General features: G+C 40.1%; 2 protein-coding genes across 2 annotated transcripts; one reads left to right on the top strand and one right to left on the bottom strand.

The window, feature by feature from the left end:
• Nucleotides 1–1,586: 1,586 nt before the first annotated feature.
• rpe65a (retinoid isomerohydrolase RPE65 a) lies at nucleotides 1,587–5,326 on the top strand. The gene is made up of 14 exons (XM_070974344.1): nucleotides 1,587–1,699; nucleotides 2,037–2,119; nucleotides 2,284–2,434; nucleotides 2,906–3,013; nucleotides 3,132–3,273; nucleotides 3,367–3,514; nucleotides 3,612–3,693; nucleotides 3,783–3,915; nucleotides 4,000–4,139; nucleotides 4,232–4,361; nucleotides 4,461–4,575; nucleotides 4,677–4,771; nucleotides 4,862–4,973; nucleotides 5,059–5,326. The coding sequence occupies exons 1-14, from the start codon at nucleotides 1,689–1,691 to the stop codon at nucleotides 5,202–5,204; spliced, it is 1,596 nt and encodes a 531-aa protein (XP_070830445.1). The 5' UTR covers nucleotides 1,587–1,688; the 3' UTR covers nucleotides 5,205–5,326.
• A 1,578-nt stretch (nucleotides 5,327–6,904) lies between these two features.
• Nucleotides 6,905–10,801, bottom strand: LOC139339332 (RING finger protein 11-like). The gene is made up of 3 exons (XM_070974893.1): nucleotides 10,158–10,801; nucleotides 9,587–9,756; nucleotides 6,905–8,781 (listed from the first exon to the last, which is right to left on the bottom strand). Exons 1-3 carry the CDS (start codon nucleotides 10,278–10,280, stop codon nucleotides 8,610–8,612), a joined length of 465 nt encoding a protein of 154 aa, XP_070830994.1. The 5' UTR covers nucleotides 10,281–10,801; the 3' UTR covers nucleotides 6,905–8,609.
• Between the last annotated feature and the right edge of the window lie 1,451 nt (nucleotides 10,802–12,252).

The raw sequence follows: 12,252 nt of genomic DNA, 5'->3' as shown, positions 1-12,252 counted from the left end.
ACTACAATCAATAACCAACAGAGGTCTCCCTCCCCTTTTGTAGATGATATAAACGAGGATGATGAGAAAGTAAAACATCTGTAATTTTGCCATTCATATAAAGTAATGTTAAGATAGATGGGTTTCTCTTCCCTGAACCTAAGTTTGAATTAGCTCAATCTATTAACGGGTTAACATTAATGACTGTGGAAATAGTAGTTTAACAAAACATCCCCAACTGAATGTCGACTTGGAGTTTTTTTTAGCTTTCAGTCAGGTTATTTTCACTCTTTCAAACACAGCTAGATCCTAAACCCGTGAAAAGGAAATCAGTCATTGCATTTTAAATCATGCCAGAACTTGTCAGCCAGAATATTTTCAATTCACTTCATAGCTGCTCACTATGTGCTTTATGGAGCTTTCAACCACATCACACAGTTTTCATCAGCTGACGGTGTTTGTTGTCATGGAGATGGATCTGCATGCATGGATGGATCTTCCACATAAGTGATCAGAAACTTCATGACAACTGAGTAACATCTGTCCACTGACGAGGACCGTGCGATGTGCTTGAAATGTTTGTTTCACTGTAGAAATCCTCCCTGACACACACACACGGCCTGTTCTCACTGGGCCGTATTCATCCGCCGACCCTTTCCTTCTTGTTTAAAGATCATCATATAAATGTTGTGTATTGCTAATTAAAGTCAGCCCACATGTGTTTGCTTGGAGCAGCCACGTCACAACCCTGCCACTGACAAAACTGCTTCTGGTGAAACTCTCTCCCCTAATGGTGTTTTTTCCCAGGAGAAACAATGCAGCGCTTGTCTTCAGGCTACGTCGAGCATAATCCCTACACCTGGATTATAGTGGCACCGAGACAAGCAAGTTAAGGCATTTTGTGTTCAGACCAAAGAACCACTGGCCCCATTTCATCCAATCAGCATTGTGTGTACTCATCATATTGTACAAGACTGCCTATTAATAGCAGTGAAGGTTCACTGTAATTGTTGTTTCACAATGAATCCATTCTATTATTGTATTATTTAATCTTAAAATTGTCCTGGAATACTAATAGGTTTGGTTTTTGACAAACTTAATCCCAGTTCTTTTTATAAATTCACATTTGATTTTAATTTGCACAGTGAGAGCTCTATTTTATCTTAATTCAAATCTATTTTTTAATCCATTTTTTGTCCAGTACAGTATTATATGCACATTTAAATATCTTTTTCTGATTTCTGATTTTCTTTAAAATAGTGTTTTTCTTACCTACCTCAGGTCAGTTTAGTGTAAATTAATTGAATTAAAATGAATTGCATGTTGTTTTGTAGCCCTTCACATTGCATCCATACTGCGCTTTGTGTGACTCAGCATAACTATCTGAACAATTGATGCAGCTGAAATCACATGCACTGTTGCAACACGTTTACCAATTCTGTGCAATAAATATTCTCTGCAATAAATCCGGTTTCAGAGGGGTGGCCATTGAGTCACCCAGCAGAGGATATTGGCACAATGGGATTCTTGTTCACGCTGCGACATGATTGGCCAGGACAAAGGTTCACAGCGCAGATTGCAGTGACCTTGAGGGGGACTAGACGAATAAATACCCCAAATCCACTGGGAGACCAAAGACTTCCAGCTCAGAAGTGACCAGAGGTTTTCTTAACAGTTTGCTTTGTGTGGTGCCACAATAGGAAGGAAACATGGCCAGCCGGTGAGTTTCTGATGAACTTCATCTATTCCAAATGTAGTTTTCACCTTATATTGATGAACAAAAAGCAACGAAAAAGCATGTGCAAAATTCTATAATGTTGTACAGACAGTTTCTTTAACTTCGGTGACTCCTGTGACTCACTTGCTCAGAGCGTCTGCAGCTGATTACGCTCCCAAAGGATTTAAAAGCTGATGCTGAACTCCCTCATGACCAGTCAGACATTTAGCTTTGAGTGACTTAAACTAACAGACTCACACATTTAACTTGCTGAAAAATTTGATTAAGTTTGATTGACTTGGCTGCATTGTTGGTGGATGTCTTTGCTTTTCGATCACAGATTTGAACACCCAGCTGGTGGCTACAAGAAGATTTTTGAGACATGTGAGGAGCTGGCTGAGCCTCTCCCAGCGACTGTCACAGGTTTGTTTGCATATTTCAGACAGAAATAGGCTGCAGGCAAGGAATTCTTTCATATTCTGTTTGCAGAGAACACAGAGCCAGCATCCAAAGTAGACTCTGAAAGCGTTTTTATAAACCAGTACAGTATAAAACTGATCTGAGCTTGATCTGTTGGTGTTTTACAGGTAGGATTCCTTCATTTCTGAAGGGGAGTCTTCTTCGTCTGGGACCTGGGCTTTTTGAGGTTGGAGATGAACCCTTCTATCACCTCTTTGATGGCCAGGCCCTCATGCACAAATTTGACTTTAAGAACGGCCAAGTCACCTACTACCGAAAGTAAGGCCTTAAGGACAATATAAGTGGTTATTTACATTGAAGCCATGTAGCAACATCAACCTGCAGAGACTTGAAACTGGATTTGCATTTGTGTGCATCAAGTCTCCATTTTTAATTATTGTTGCTTAGTAAATATTGTGCAGATTTTTATAATCAAGCTGCTCATGCAACAACATGAAATGATATCATAATTAGCAGCATTTAAAAAGGATGTGCAACGTAATTGATTACCTAAAGTTATCTTTAAGCGAGGTGAGTTCCTCATGATTATGCTGAGCGAGGCATTTAGGTTTGATTCATAGAGACAAAAAACTTGAAAAACACCTTTATTTAATGAGCAGCCTTTTGGGGACAGAATGAAGGCTTTTGAGATGTTGAACACTCAATTTCAATTAAGCATTTTTTGCTCGTCAGAAATGAATGTATAATGTTTTGGGTCTGAAATTCTTTTCTGCTCTTTCCTCCATGTAGGTTTGTCAGAACAGATGCGTATGTGAGAGCCATCACAGAGAAGCGTGTGGTGATCACTGAGTTCGGCACCTTTGCGTATCCTGATCCCTGCAAAAACATTTTCTCCAGGTGGGTTGCACACTGGATTTTGTCCCGCTCTCCCTGGCTATCATCTGGATGACAAATGTGAAAATTAGAATGATCTTTATATGCACATTATATTCTACAACATCTTTTCTTTTTGCAGGTTTTTCTCTTACTTCAAGGGCGTTGAGGTCACAGACAACTGCCTGGTGAACGTTTACCCGATCGGCGAGGATTTTTATGCTGTAACAGAAACCAACTACATCACTAAAGTAAACACGGAGACCTTGGAGACACTGAAGAAGGTGCATCACCACAAATAGATCACATGATCACACATCAGAACGGTGCATCTCTTAATGTTAAAGCACAGCAAAATGTCTTTATGATCTATCCAGGTTGATATGTGCAACTATGTCAACATTAATGGAGTGACAGCCCACCCTCATATTGAGAGAGATGGGACCGTGTATAACATTGGAAACTGCATGGGGAAAGGAGCAACACTGGCCTACAATATTGTCAGGATCCCACCCACACAGAAAGGTTCGGATCAGCGCTTGTGAGAAATAGTGAATTTTTTCCAGTATGAAATAGCTTAACACCTGTTTCAAACATCACAACCTTTGCCTTTTTTCCTTAGATAAGTCTGATCCCATTGAGAAGTCCAAGGTGGTGGTGCAGTTCCCCAGCGCTGAGAGGTTCAAGCCCTCCTATGTGCACAGGTTTGTGTAGACTCACAGGGTTTTTGTCAGTGATCCGTTTGATGCGTCGTCACGGAAAGTTTTGATGTTCTCTCCTGAACGATCTCTAGCTTTGGCATGTCAGAGAACTACTTTGTCTTCGTGGAGACCCCGGTGAAAATCAATCTGCTGAAGTTCCTGAGCGCCTGGAGCATCCGAGGCTCCAACTACATGGACTGTTTCGAGTCCAATGAGAGCCAAGGAGTAAGAACTCAAGAGTAGATTGGTGATTTTTGATGTTGTCATCAGCTCTGCCCCTGAAATCTCATGATATCTCTTATTTTCTAGACCTTGTTTCACATTGCCAAGAAAGACCCAGGAGAGTACATTGATCTCAAGTTCAAAGGGGCCCCCATGGGCATGTTTCATCACATCAACACCTACGAGGACCAAGGCTTCATTGTTGTTGACCTCTGCGGATGGAAAGGGTAACAGGAGTGCTAAACACTGGACCTTCACTTTAACATTCTCTTATATCTTCTGTTTGATGCAGGAATATCATTGTTCATTATCCACACAGGTTTGAGTTTGTTTACAACTATCTCTGGTTGGCCAACCTGAGAGCAAACTGGGAGGAGGTGAAGAAGGCAGCCATGATGGCGCCACAGCCGGAGGTCCGCAGATATGTTATTCCCCTGGACGTCCACAAGGTGAGGCACCTGTGTTATCCACTGGGTGAACACAAATTGCCACCAACAGATGTACGGTCTTGTATTATTTTCTCTCATCTCACTGTGGACTTGATGTAGGAGGAGCAGGGGAAGAACCTTATCAGCCTGCCGTACACCACAGCCACAGCGGTGATGCACGCTGACGGGACGATCTGGCTGGAGCCGGAGGTGCTGTTCTCCGGGCCTCGCCAAGGTGCAAACGCATCTAATTTACCCCCTCATGTTGGACACATTTATCTTGACTATACACACTGGAAGCATCTTCATTGTGTAACCATTTTTATGTTTTTGTAGCTTTTGAGTTCCCTCAAATCAACTACGAGAGGTACGCAGGAAAGAACTACACGTACGCCTATGGCCTGGGTCTCAACCATTTCATACCTGACAGGGTAAGTTAACAAAATGCAGCCAACTGTGAGTGAAACCGAGAGTGTGAAAGAAAAAAAAACATTAATTGGTTTTGTTTTTTACTCATTCAGATCTGCAAGTTGAACGTAAAGACCAAGGAGACTTGGGTATGGCAGGAACCAGACTCCTACCCCTCAGAGCCCCTGTTTGTTCAGACCCCTGATGGGGTAGATGAGGACGACGGTATGTCAGCAGCAATATAAACACAATATGTAAACACCGACTATGAGAGGAACTGCTTCATGATAACATGCTGCTGTGCCCTCAGGAGTGCTGCTGACCATCGTGGTGGCTCCCGGCTCCCAGAGACCAGGATACCTCCTCATCCTCAACGCCAAGGATCTGTCTGAGATCGCCAGGGCAGAGGTGGAGTGCAGCATTCCCGTCACCTTTCATGGAATGTACAAACCCTAATCATGCTCCTCTCAGGGTGTCAACAGTAGTCGGCCATTACAGGGTTATAAACTGCCTTTCAGTATTAAAACCAGGATAAACAAATGCATCGTGTCAAGAAAAATAAAGCTTTGTCAGCCAAATTGTTTGTGTGTTTTCATTCCCAGCTGATGTGGATCGTTGGACAAATTACAAAGCCATTCTGTGAATTCATGCTCCTTTTTGAGTCTGGTTGCTTCGTCCCAACTGTCATCATAGGTTTAATAGAACATGGATAGGCACACATGCTGTGAATATTTAATGGTTGGAAAAATAAATTTGTTGAAATCAAACATGTGGTTGTTTTGTACTCTTCTGTTATGCGGTGTGTTCATTAGCTATTTATTAGGTAGCATGGCGGCCAACCGGGCAAAGGCTCCGTGGTGTTTCCTTAAAACAAGCAGGCATTTCTCTTGCTATATCACAGATCAGTTAACGCTACAAATAATCCTTCAGCCTAAATTCTTGAGATATTTGTGGAGATTTCAAATATGTTGAAACACAAAATCCCATTATGTTTGAACAAGTGACCTCTCCATGTCCGTCCTCATTGTGTTGTTCAGTGATTTCTGAATGTGATCTAAAGGGTAGAAGCATGCAGGTCTTGCAGCACTGCAAAGCTGATTAACCGTGTCACTGCTTAATCTGAAGGAACAAAGAACATGTTGCAATCAATTAATTTAAGTGCATAAAGATGGATGTGTGGACCTCGCGTACGATGTCATAATTCCAGAAGAATGTCACTGTACACAAGATTCATGCGCATAAGCAAGACATCCGTTTGGTTTGGACTGATCTTGTGTGGACGGGTTCTGATGAGGATTTAACTCCTGTTTTTGTCATTACGGTTGCAATCTGATGTTTGTGCGGCACAAAGAAAACACCTAACAGTCAATTTGATTCACGTGTTTCCCCCACAGCTGATGCAACTGGAGGAAACAAAGCATCAAACATTACTGATATGGCTTGGGCTCGCTTGCTGCATCAGTCAAATGGAGAACCCTGATTATATAGTCACGTTTTCCGCTCCACTGCCAGATTTTGGGATCGCATTAATGAAAGGCTCAAAGGAATATTTTGCAATCGTGTATTCTGTAATCTCTCATTTTGGCCCCAAATCCAGCCCACTTCATCAGACTGGTGCCAACAGATTTTTTAAAAAGGAGTGATCGCCTGTTCTTAAATAAAACAATAAAAATTGTAGTTTTTTTCTGTTTATTTTTTTTTACATGATGGCTCTTCAGCCTTCAAAAAAGAAAGAAATAAAACGAGATTACAGGAAATATTACTTTTCAGAATGAACTTAAGCTGAAAAACACAGCAAAGGAAAAGCTCAATGGAAAACTCGATATCTCAGTTGTAACTATCACACCCTAAAAGAAGTCTCTCACTCTGAAAGTCATTTGGAACAGAGGTTTGCTCAGTCAGGCGTAAACCAGTGCACAGTTATATACTTACTCTCCTAAATACACAGTGGATTTTACTCTAATGTGACAAATAATGGAAAGGTAGAAGATAAAACAGAAAAAAAAACACAGCCGAACCAATGACTGTAACTAGTGCTACCGTGAATGCAAGTAAAGAAAGAAAAATAAAGGTGACTTTGTAACAATGCGGATTTCTGAAACAGTTTCAAGTTGACCGCTTTTCTTTCTTAAAGGAAAAATGTAACATTTTCACTATTGTGCCAGGAGATGAGAAGATTGAAACTGCTCTCATGCCTGTATGCTAAGTACTACTCGAGACGAGGGAGGAAATAGGCTTACTTAGAGCGAGGGGAAACCACTAGCATGGCTCAGAGGCTCAAAAACATGCCGACCTGCAACTCTGAAGCTCAGTAACTTGTGGTTTTATAGGGAGTTAAGTGCTGTTCAACATCAGATTGTACCAGCATGTAACTTCCATTTATGTACAGGTACAACAAATTAGATGTAACATGTTAAGTAACTGAACTGCAGAGGTGCTAGCAGGCCAATGCTTTTTACCTTGGAAAGAGCCATGCTAGCTGTTTTAAGCTGAGCTAAGCTAATGGCTTCCTGGCTCCAGCTCCTGACTTAACACACAGACTCAGAATGACATCAATCTTCTCACCCAACTCTTGACAAGAAAGCGCTAATCGCATTTCCCTAAATGTCAAATGTCTCCTTTAAACTGGAGCAAGCCTCTGTCCCTTCACTTACACACAAAACACACAAGAATCAAAAATCAAGCAGAGCAAAGCGGAGGCTCACACTACTGAATCACAGATTTCATGAAATACATCTTCAGGCTTACTTCAACTTGATAAGTGACTACTGACAGCTTTGAAAATATCAGCTATATAACTTTTGCATCTCAGGAGAAAAAAAGGAATGAAGTATTGATAGTGCAAGGTTATAAGGTACATATATTAATATATTGTTTAGATACTGTCCTATAAGTAAAGTGCAAATCTCTGGATCAGATGAAAAGTGTGTGCAAGCATTTGTCATTTTTGACCGACTGATCCACCTGCCCATGCACAAATGAGCCCTTTACATTGGCTGCCTCCTACTTTACACGCCATCTAAGTGAAACATTCATGTTACACAACATATCTTCTCTTCAACTCAAAGCATTTTCTTTAAAGTCCGGCCATTCGGAGTGGCCAAATATTATTTAGCCTTGATCTCCTCTAGGTGTAGATTGTGTACTTATAAACTTTGGGTGATTTCTGTTAACTGTGTGCATAATGTTTCTGTAATCCTGACTAACTGGAGAGCAATTTCTGTAGACTTAAGCTGTCGATTCCCATATCTCCAAAATGTAGGGCCATTTTAAAGTGAGAGCAGGTTTAGGAGGTATGTTGAGGAAGTCTCTGCTTACTGTTGCCACAGGAAACTACATTTTCTAGAAACACCTCATTGCATTTTGGTCAATAATCTGTCAAGCTAATTATCCATTTTAAGGACTAAGTAGGAATGAAGGTGAACTGGGGTCAGCTGGGGAGAAAGACCACTGAGGCCGGCTCGAGTGGAAACACGAAGTAATCTAACAGCCCAAACTGCTCTCACACACGCACACACACACACCTGTGCTAACTGTCAGCAGCAACACTGGACGCGGCTGCAGCATGACAAACACACACAAATACAATCACGAGAGGGGCCTGGAAACCGTTTTTAACTGAGTTGTGTAACTGATGTTTAAGACCAGCTTATTCAGACCTGGGGGCATGAAAGGCCAACAGTAGGTGAGTTAATTTAGGTTTTTTTTTAAGTGCAAGAAAACAGAGAAGACATGTTTTAGCTGGCCTCACTTTATAAGAGGGCAGTTGTTGGATATGTGTGTGTGTGTGTGTGTGTCTGTGTATGTGTATGTGTGTTTGGGGCTGTGTTGATCTAGGCTTGGGGAACGAAGGGTGAAAGATCAGTTGGTCTCGTAGGTTGAGAGCAGGGCAGCATCCACAGGCTCCATGCAGGAGGGGCAGGTGAAGGATCTCATCAGCCAGTCGTCTATACAGTCCATGTGGTAGATGTGCATACACGGCAGGAACCGGATGGGGTCCCCGTATACAAAGTCCAGCATACAGATCACGCATCTGAAACCACATGAAATAAAGAGCTCAGCTACGCACCAGCTGAGTTTGTGACACAAGACTAAAAACTAGTGATGAATTGAAAAAAAAAAAAATTGACAGATGTGTTGAAAATTGAAATAATTGTTAGTTGCAGCACTGCAGTTAGGTGATTTTTTTTTTAAATTAGTTTTGCCAAATGAATTAAATCATCACAGCTTCCCATGTGTTTACACATTATAATTTATTTTAATGATATTGGAGCTGCAGCCAACAATTATTTCAATTATCAATGAATGAATCTTTTAATGTTGTCTATAAAATGTCTGAAATTAGTACAACAGTTACCACCAGCGTTTCCCTGGGCCTGAGTTAACATTTTCAAGATATTTAATTTAAAATAATGCCAAACAGAAATTTGGAGCAAATCTTCACATTTAGAAGATAAAACTGGCAATGTTTGGCATTTCTGCTTAATAACTGACCCTCAAGTCAAGTACATTTTGCTTTAAAATATCACAATTTTGGAAGGCTTTAGATCTACAATGTACAAAACTGTCAATTCAGACAATTAATAGATGATCAAAATTCAGAGTCACTTTGATCAATTGGCTTTTTTCAGCACAAGTGAAATGAAACACACTGTTAACTTGTTTCCCATGGATCAAATCATCCATCCTTAAATCTTACTTACATTTAAAAGCATCACAACATGAATAGCGAGGTCAAAAGTACAACAAAAATTCCGTCTTGGTAAATACTGCTCAGCTCTGATGGTTTGCAACCTTCCTCTGTGTAAACATCACACGCAGAAATGCAAAATGCTCACTCTCTGATCTTCTTCTCTGAGCCGTCTTGGCCTCCATCATAAACACCCTTAGGGAGGTGCTGGATGAGGCCAATGCGCTGAGCTATGCGGATCTGTTCCTCCTCTGTCAGCTGGGTGGCCAGACGGGCCTGACTAGGCGTGGGATGGTACATGGGCATGTGAGCCTGCTCCTGGTAACAGAAAAGAAACTCCAACATGAAACAAAAACAGCTTCCTGCTCTATCAGCTCACTTGGTCTGTACAGAGTGGTTTAGCTGGTCGGGCTCTGTGAAGCGATAAACTGGTAAATAATGCAGTGTGGACATCCTGACAGGCTAGTGGGATAAGTCTAAAACCTGTTTGGTTACTGTTATACTACTGACTACAATGGATTCAAGGCAGACTTCTAGAAAGGCCACAGACATGGAAATGAATTGTCACGAATTACAAGTTATTGCATGGCTTATTATCTAGTACAAACAGGCATATTTTCACTAGCTGTACCTGCTGTATATTAACATTCAGGCTTTTAACTTCGATTACTCTTACACTCACTTCAGTAACCTGGAAGTTGTGTGCTAGCAGTCCTCACCTGGTACGGCGGAGGTGGTTCCAGGTCTGGATCTGTCCCGTCACCAAAACTCGCCCTATCTGACTGGGAGTCATGAAGCAGAGAGATGTCGTCTGATGTCGGAGACTTGAGACAGTTGCCCATATCTCCGTGTCTCCAGTCCTGTCCTGCCCGACGTTAAAATCAGATCTTTGTTGCTAAAGTTGCTCTCGGTGGCTAATGTTAGTTTTGTCTAATATCTCATAAACAATTAATTTACAGTCCAACGACCCAGAACCAAAGACACCATGAACATGATTATCAAACTTCTACATAAACGTTAAGTCCAATGGCCACATTAGTTTCTCTTCATGTCTACACGGACCTCCACCTGAAAAACAAAACAAAGAACTCCCTTTGCTAACGACAGCTAGCAGCCGAGCTAGCTACTTTTTCACTAGCCAGCTGGGCGACTTCCTTGATAAGTATCGCTCATTCCTTTGAAGGAATCACAATTTCAAGAAAACAGTTACTTCAGCAGCGACTGTGGCTGAGATACCGAGCCGCATGGGTGTTGGACTGTAGCGACATTTCCGCCTTTTAACTTCGCGAGTAACATTTAACAGTCTGCTTCCTTGCTAGCTTTTTTCTTCAACCGGAGGACATGTTATCGGTCCGTTGGATATGACGTACGGGTGTAACTCTGCATGTTGATTGGATGGTTTCATTTACGTACCCCAAGTGAGAGCCAAAGTCCCACCCCTTTCAATGATAGAAATGCAATATAAATAATTTAAAATAATAATAAAAAAACAACGATAACTTATTTATACTTGATTGATTTGTTGATACATTAATTAATTTATAATAGATAAACATTTCTAATTGATAAATTATTAATTCCAATAAACAAACATTCATTCAAACTTATCAGCAAATGTTTAGAAAAATGTGCTAGATGTAATCTAAAGCAAATTTGAGCAAAACTTGGTAATTACCGTTCAAATTCTGTGTATTCAAGACAGAAGAGAGAAATCATGCATAGCATATACTATATATCACAAATTTCGATTTCATGTCTCTTTTTGTAATAATGAGGCAGAATCTCTTATCTTTTCTTCAGTTGCACTGATGATATACAGATTTTTAATGTCACTACTAAAGATGCAATAAAATGTTTGGAATGCAATACCCAATGCATGGCCTTTTGTAGTAAAATAAAAGAAGCACTCAAGTCACTGCACTATGTGCTGTTTTTAAAAATCAAATTCTACTATTAATATATCAGAATATGTTGTTTATTATATCACACATTATATACTATATCATATATTTTACTTGCTCATTTTTTTTCCTTCATGCTGCTGTAATCAGTGAATTAGACTCCCCTCAGAATCAGTTATCTTATATGTGACCTTATATAATGTACATTTATTGATATTGACAACTGTTGTAATGTTTGTTAAAATTAACCAGAATGTCGCACCCATGTTTTCTTCAGTTGTAATGTCATTAGAATGTTTTGTCAGATTTTTTTCATTTGCAACAATATTAGTGAAAATATAATCTTTCCATTCAAGGGGTTAAAGTGTCCTCACTGCACAAGATTGATCACTATAAATATTATGATCTTGAAATGGTTTATTCACCTTTTTTTGTCCTTTTTGCTTGATGGTTGATCTTATATCTCAGAAAGTGACAAGTGATCATTTCTGCTGTGAAAAAGAAGCAGTCTGTTCACTCCTAGAGACTAGAGGTCTAATCAGGCACAATAAGGACCTTCAATAAGAAAGTGTCTGTACAATTGCATAACTGTATGTTTTTAAAAGATTTCTTCCTTGCTTTTCAATTTTGAGATAATTTGTAGAAGTATCTCTTTCGCTGAACACTTTCTTAAAATAAATATGATGTGGACCCTTTCTAAGATAACCTGTTCCACTGCTTTCTGTATGCACCAGCATAGTCATATTACTGAATGAATAATACATACAGAAAACCTTTGTATCTGGTAATTTCTAAAATATATGAATATATATCTACAAGTAAATACATTATGAGACACTTGTTTTGACATGTGTGTAAAAAAGTAACAGCACAAACTGTCAATTTCCGAATACACATAAAGTGTTTTTTTCCA

Source organism: Chaetodon trifascialis, chromosome 11 (genome assembly GCF_039877785.1).
Source record: "Chaetodon trifascialis isolate fChaTrf1 chromosome 11, fChaTrf1.hap1, whole genome shotgun sequence".
In the NCBI taxonomy this organism is placed as follows: Eukaryota; Metazoa; Chordata; class Actinopteri; order Chaetodontiformes; family Chaetodontidae; genus Chaetodon; species Chaetodon trifascialis.
This window is presented reverse-complemented; position numbering and strand designations above follow the sequence as displayed.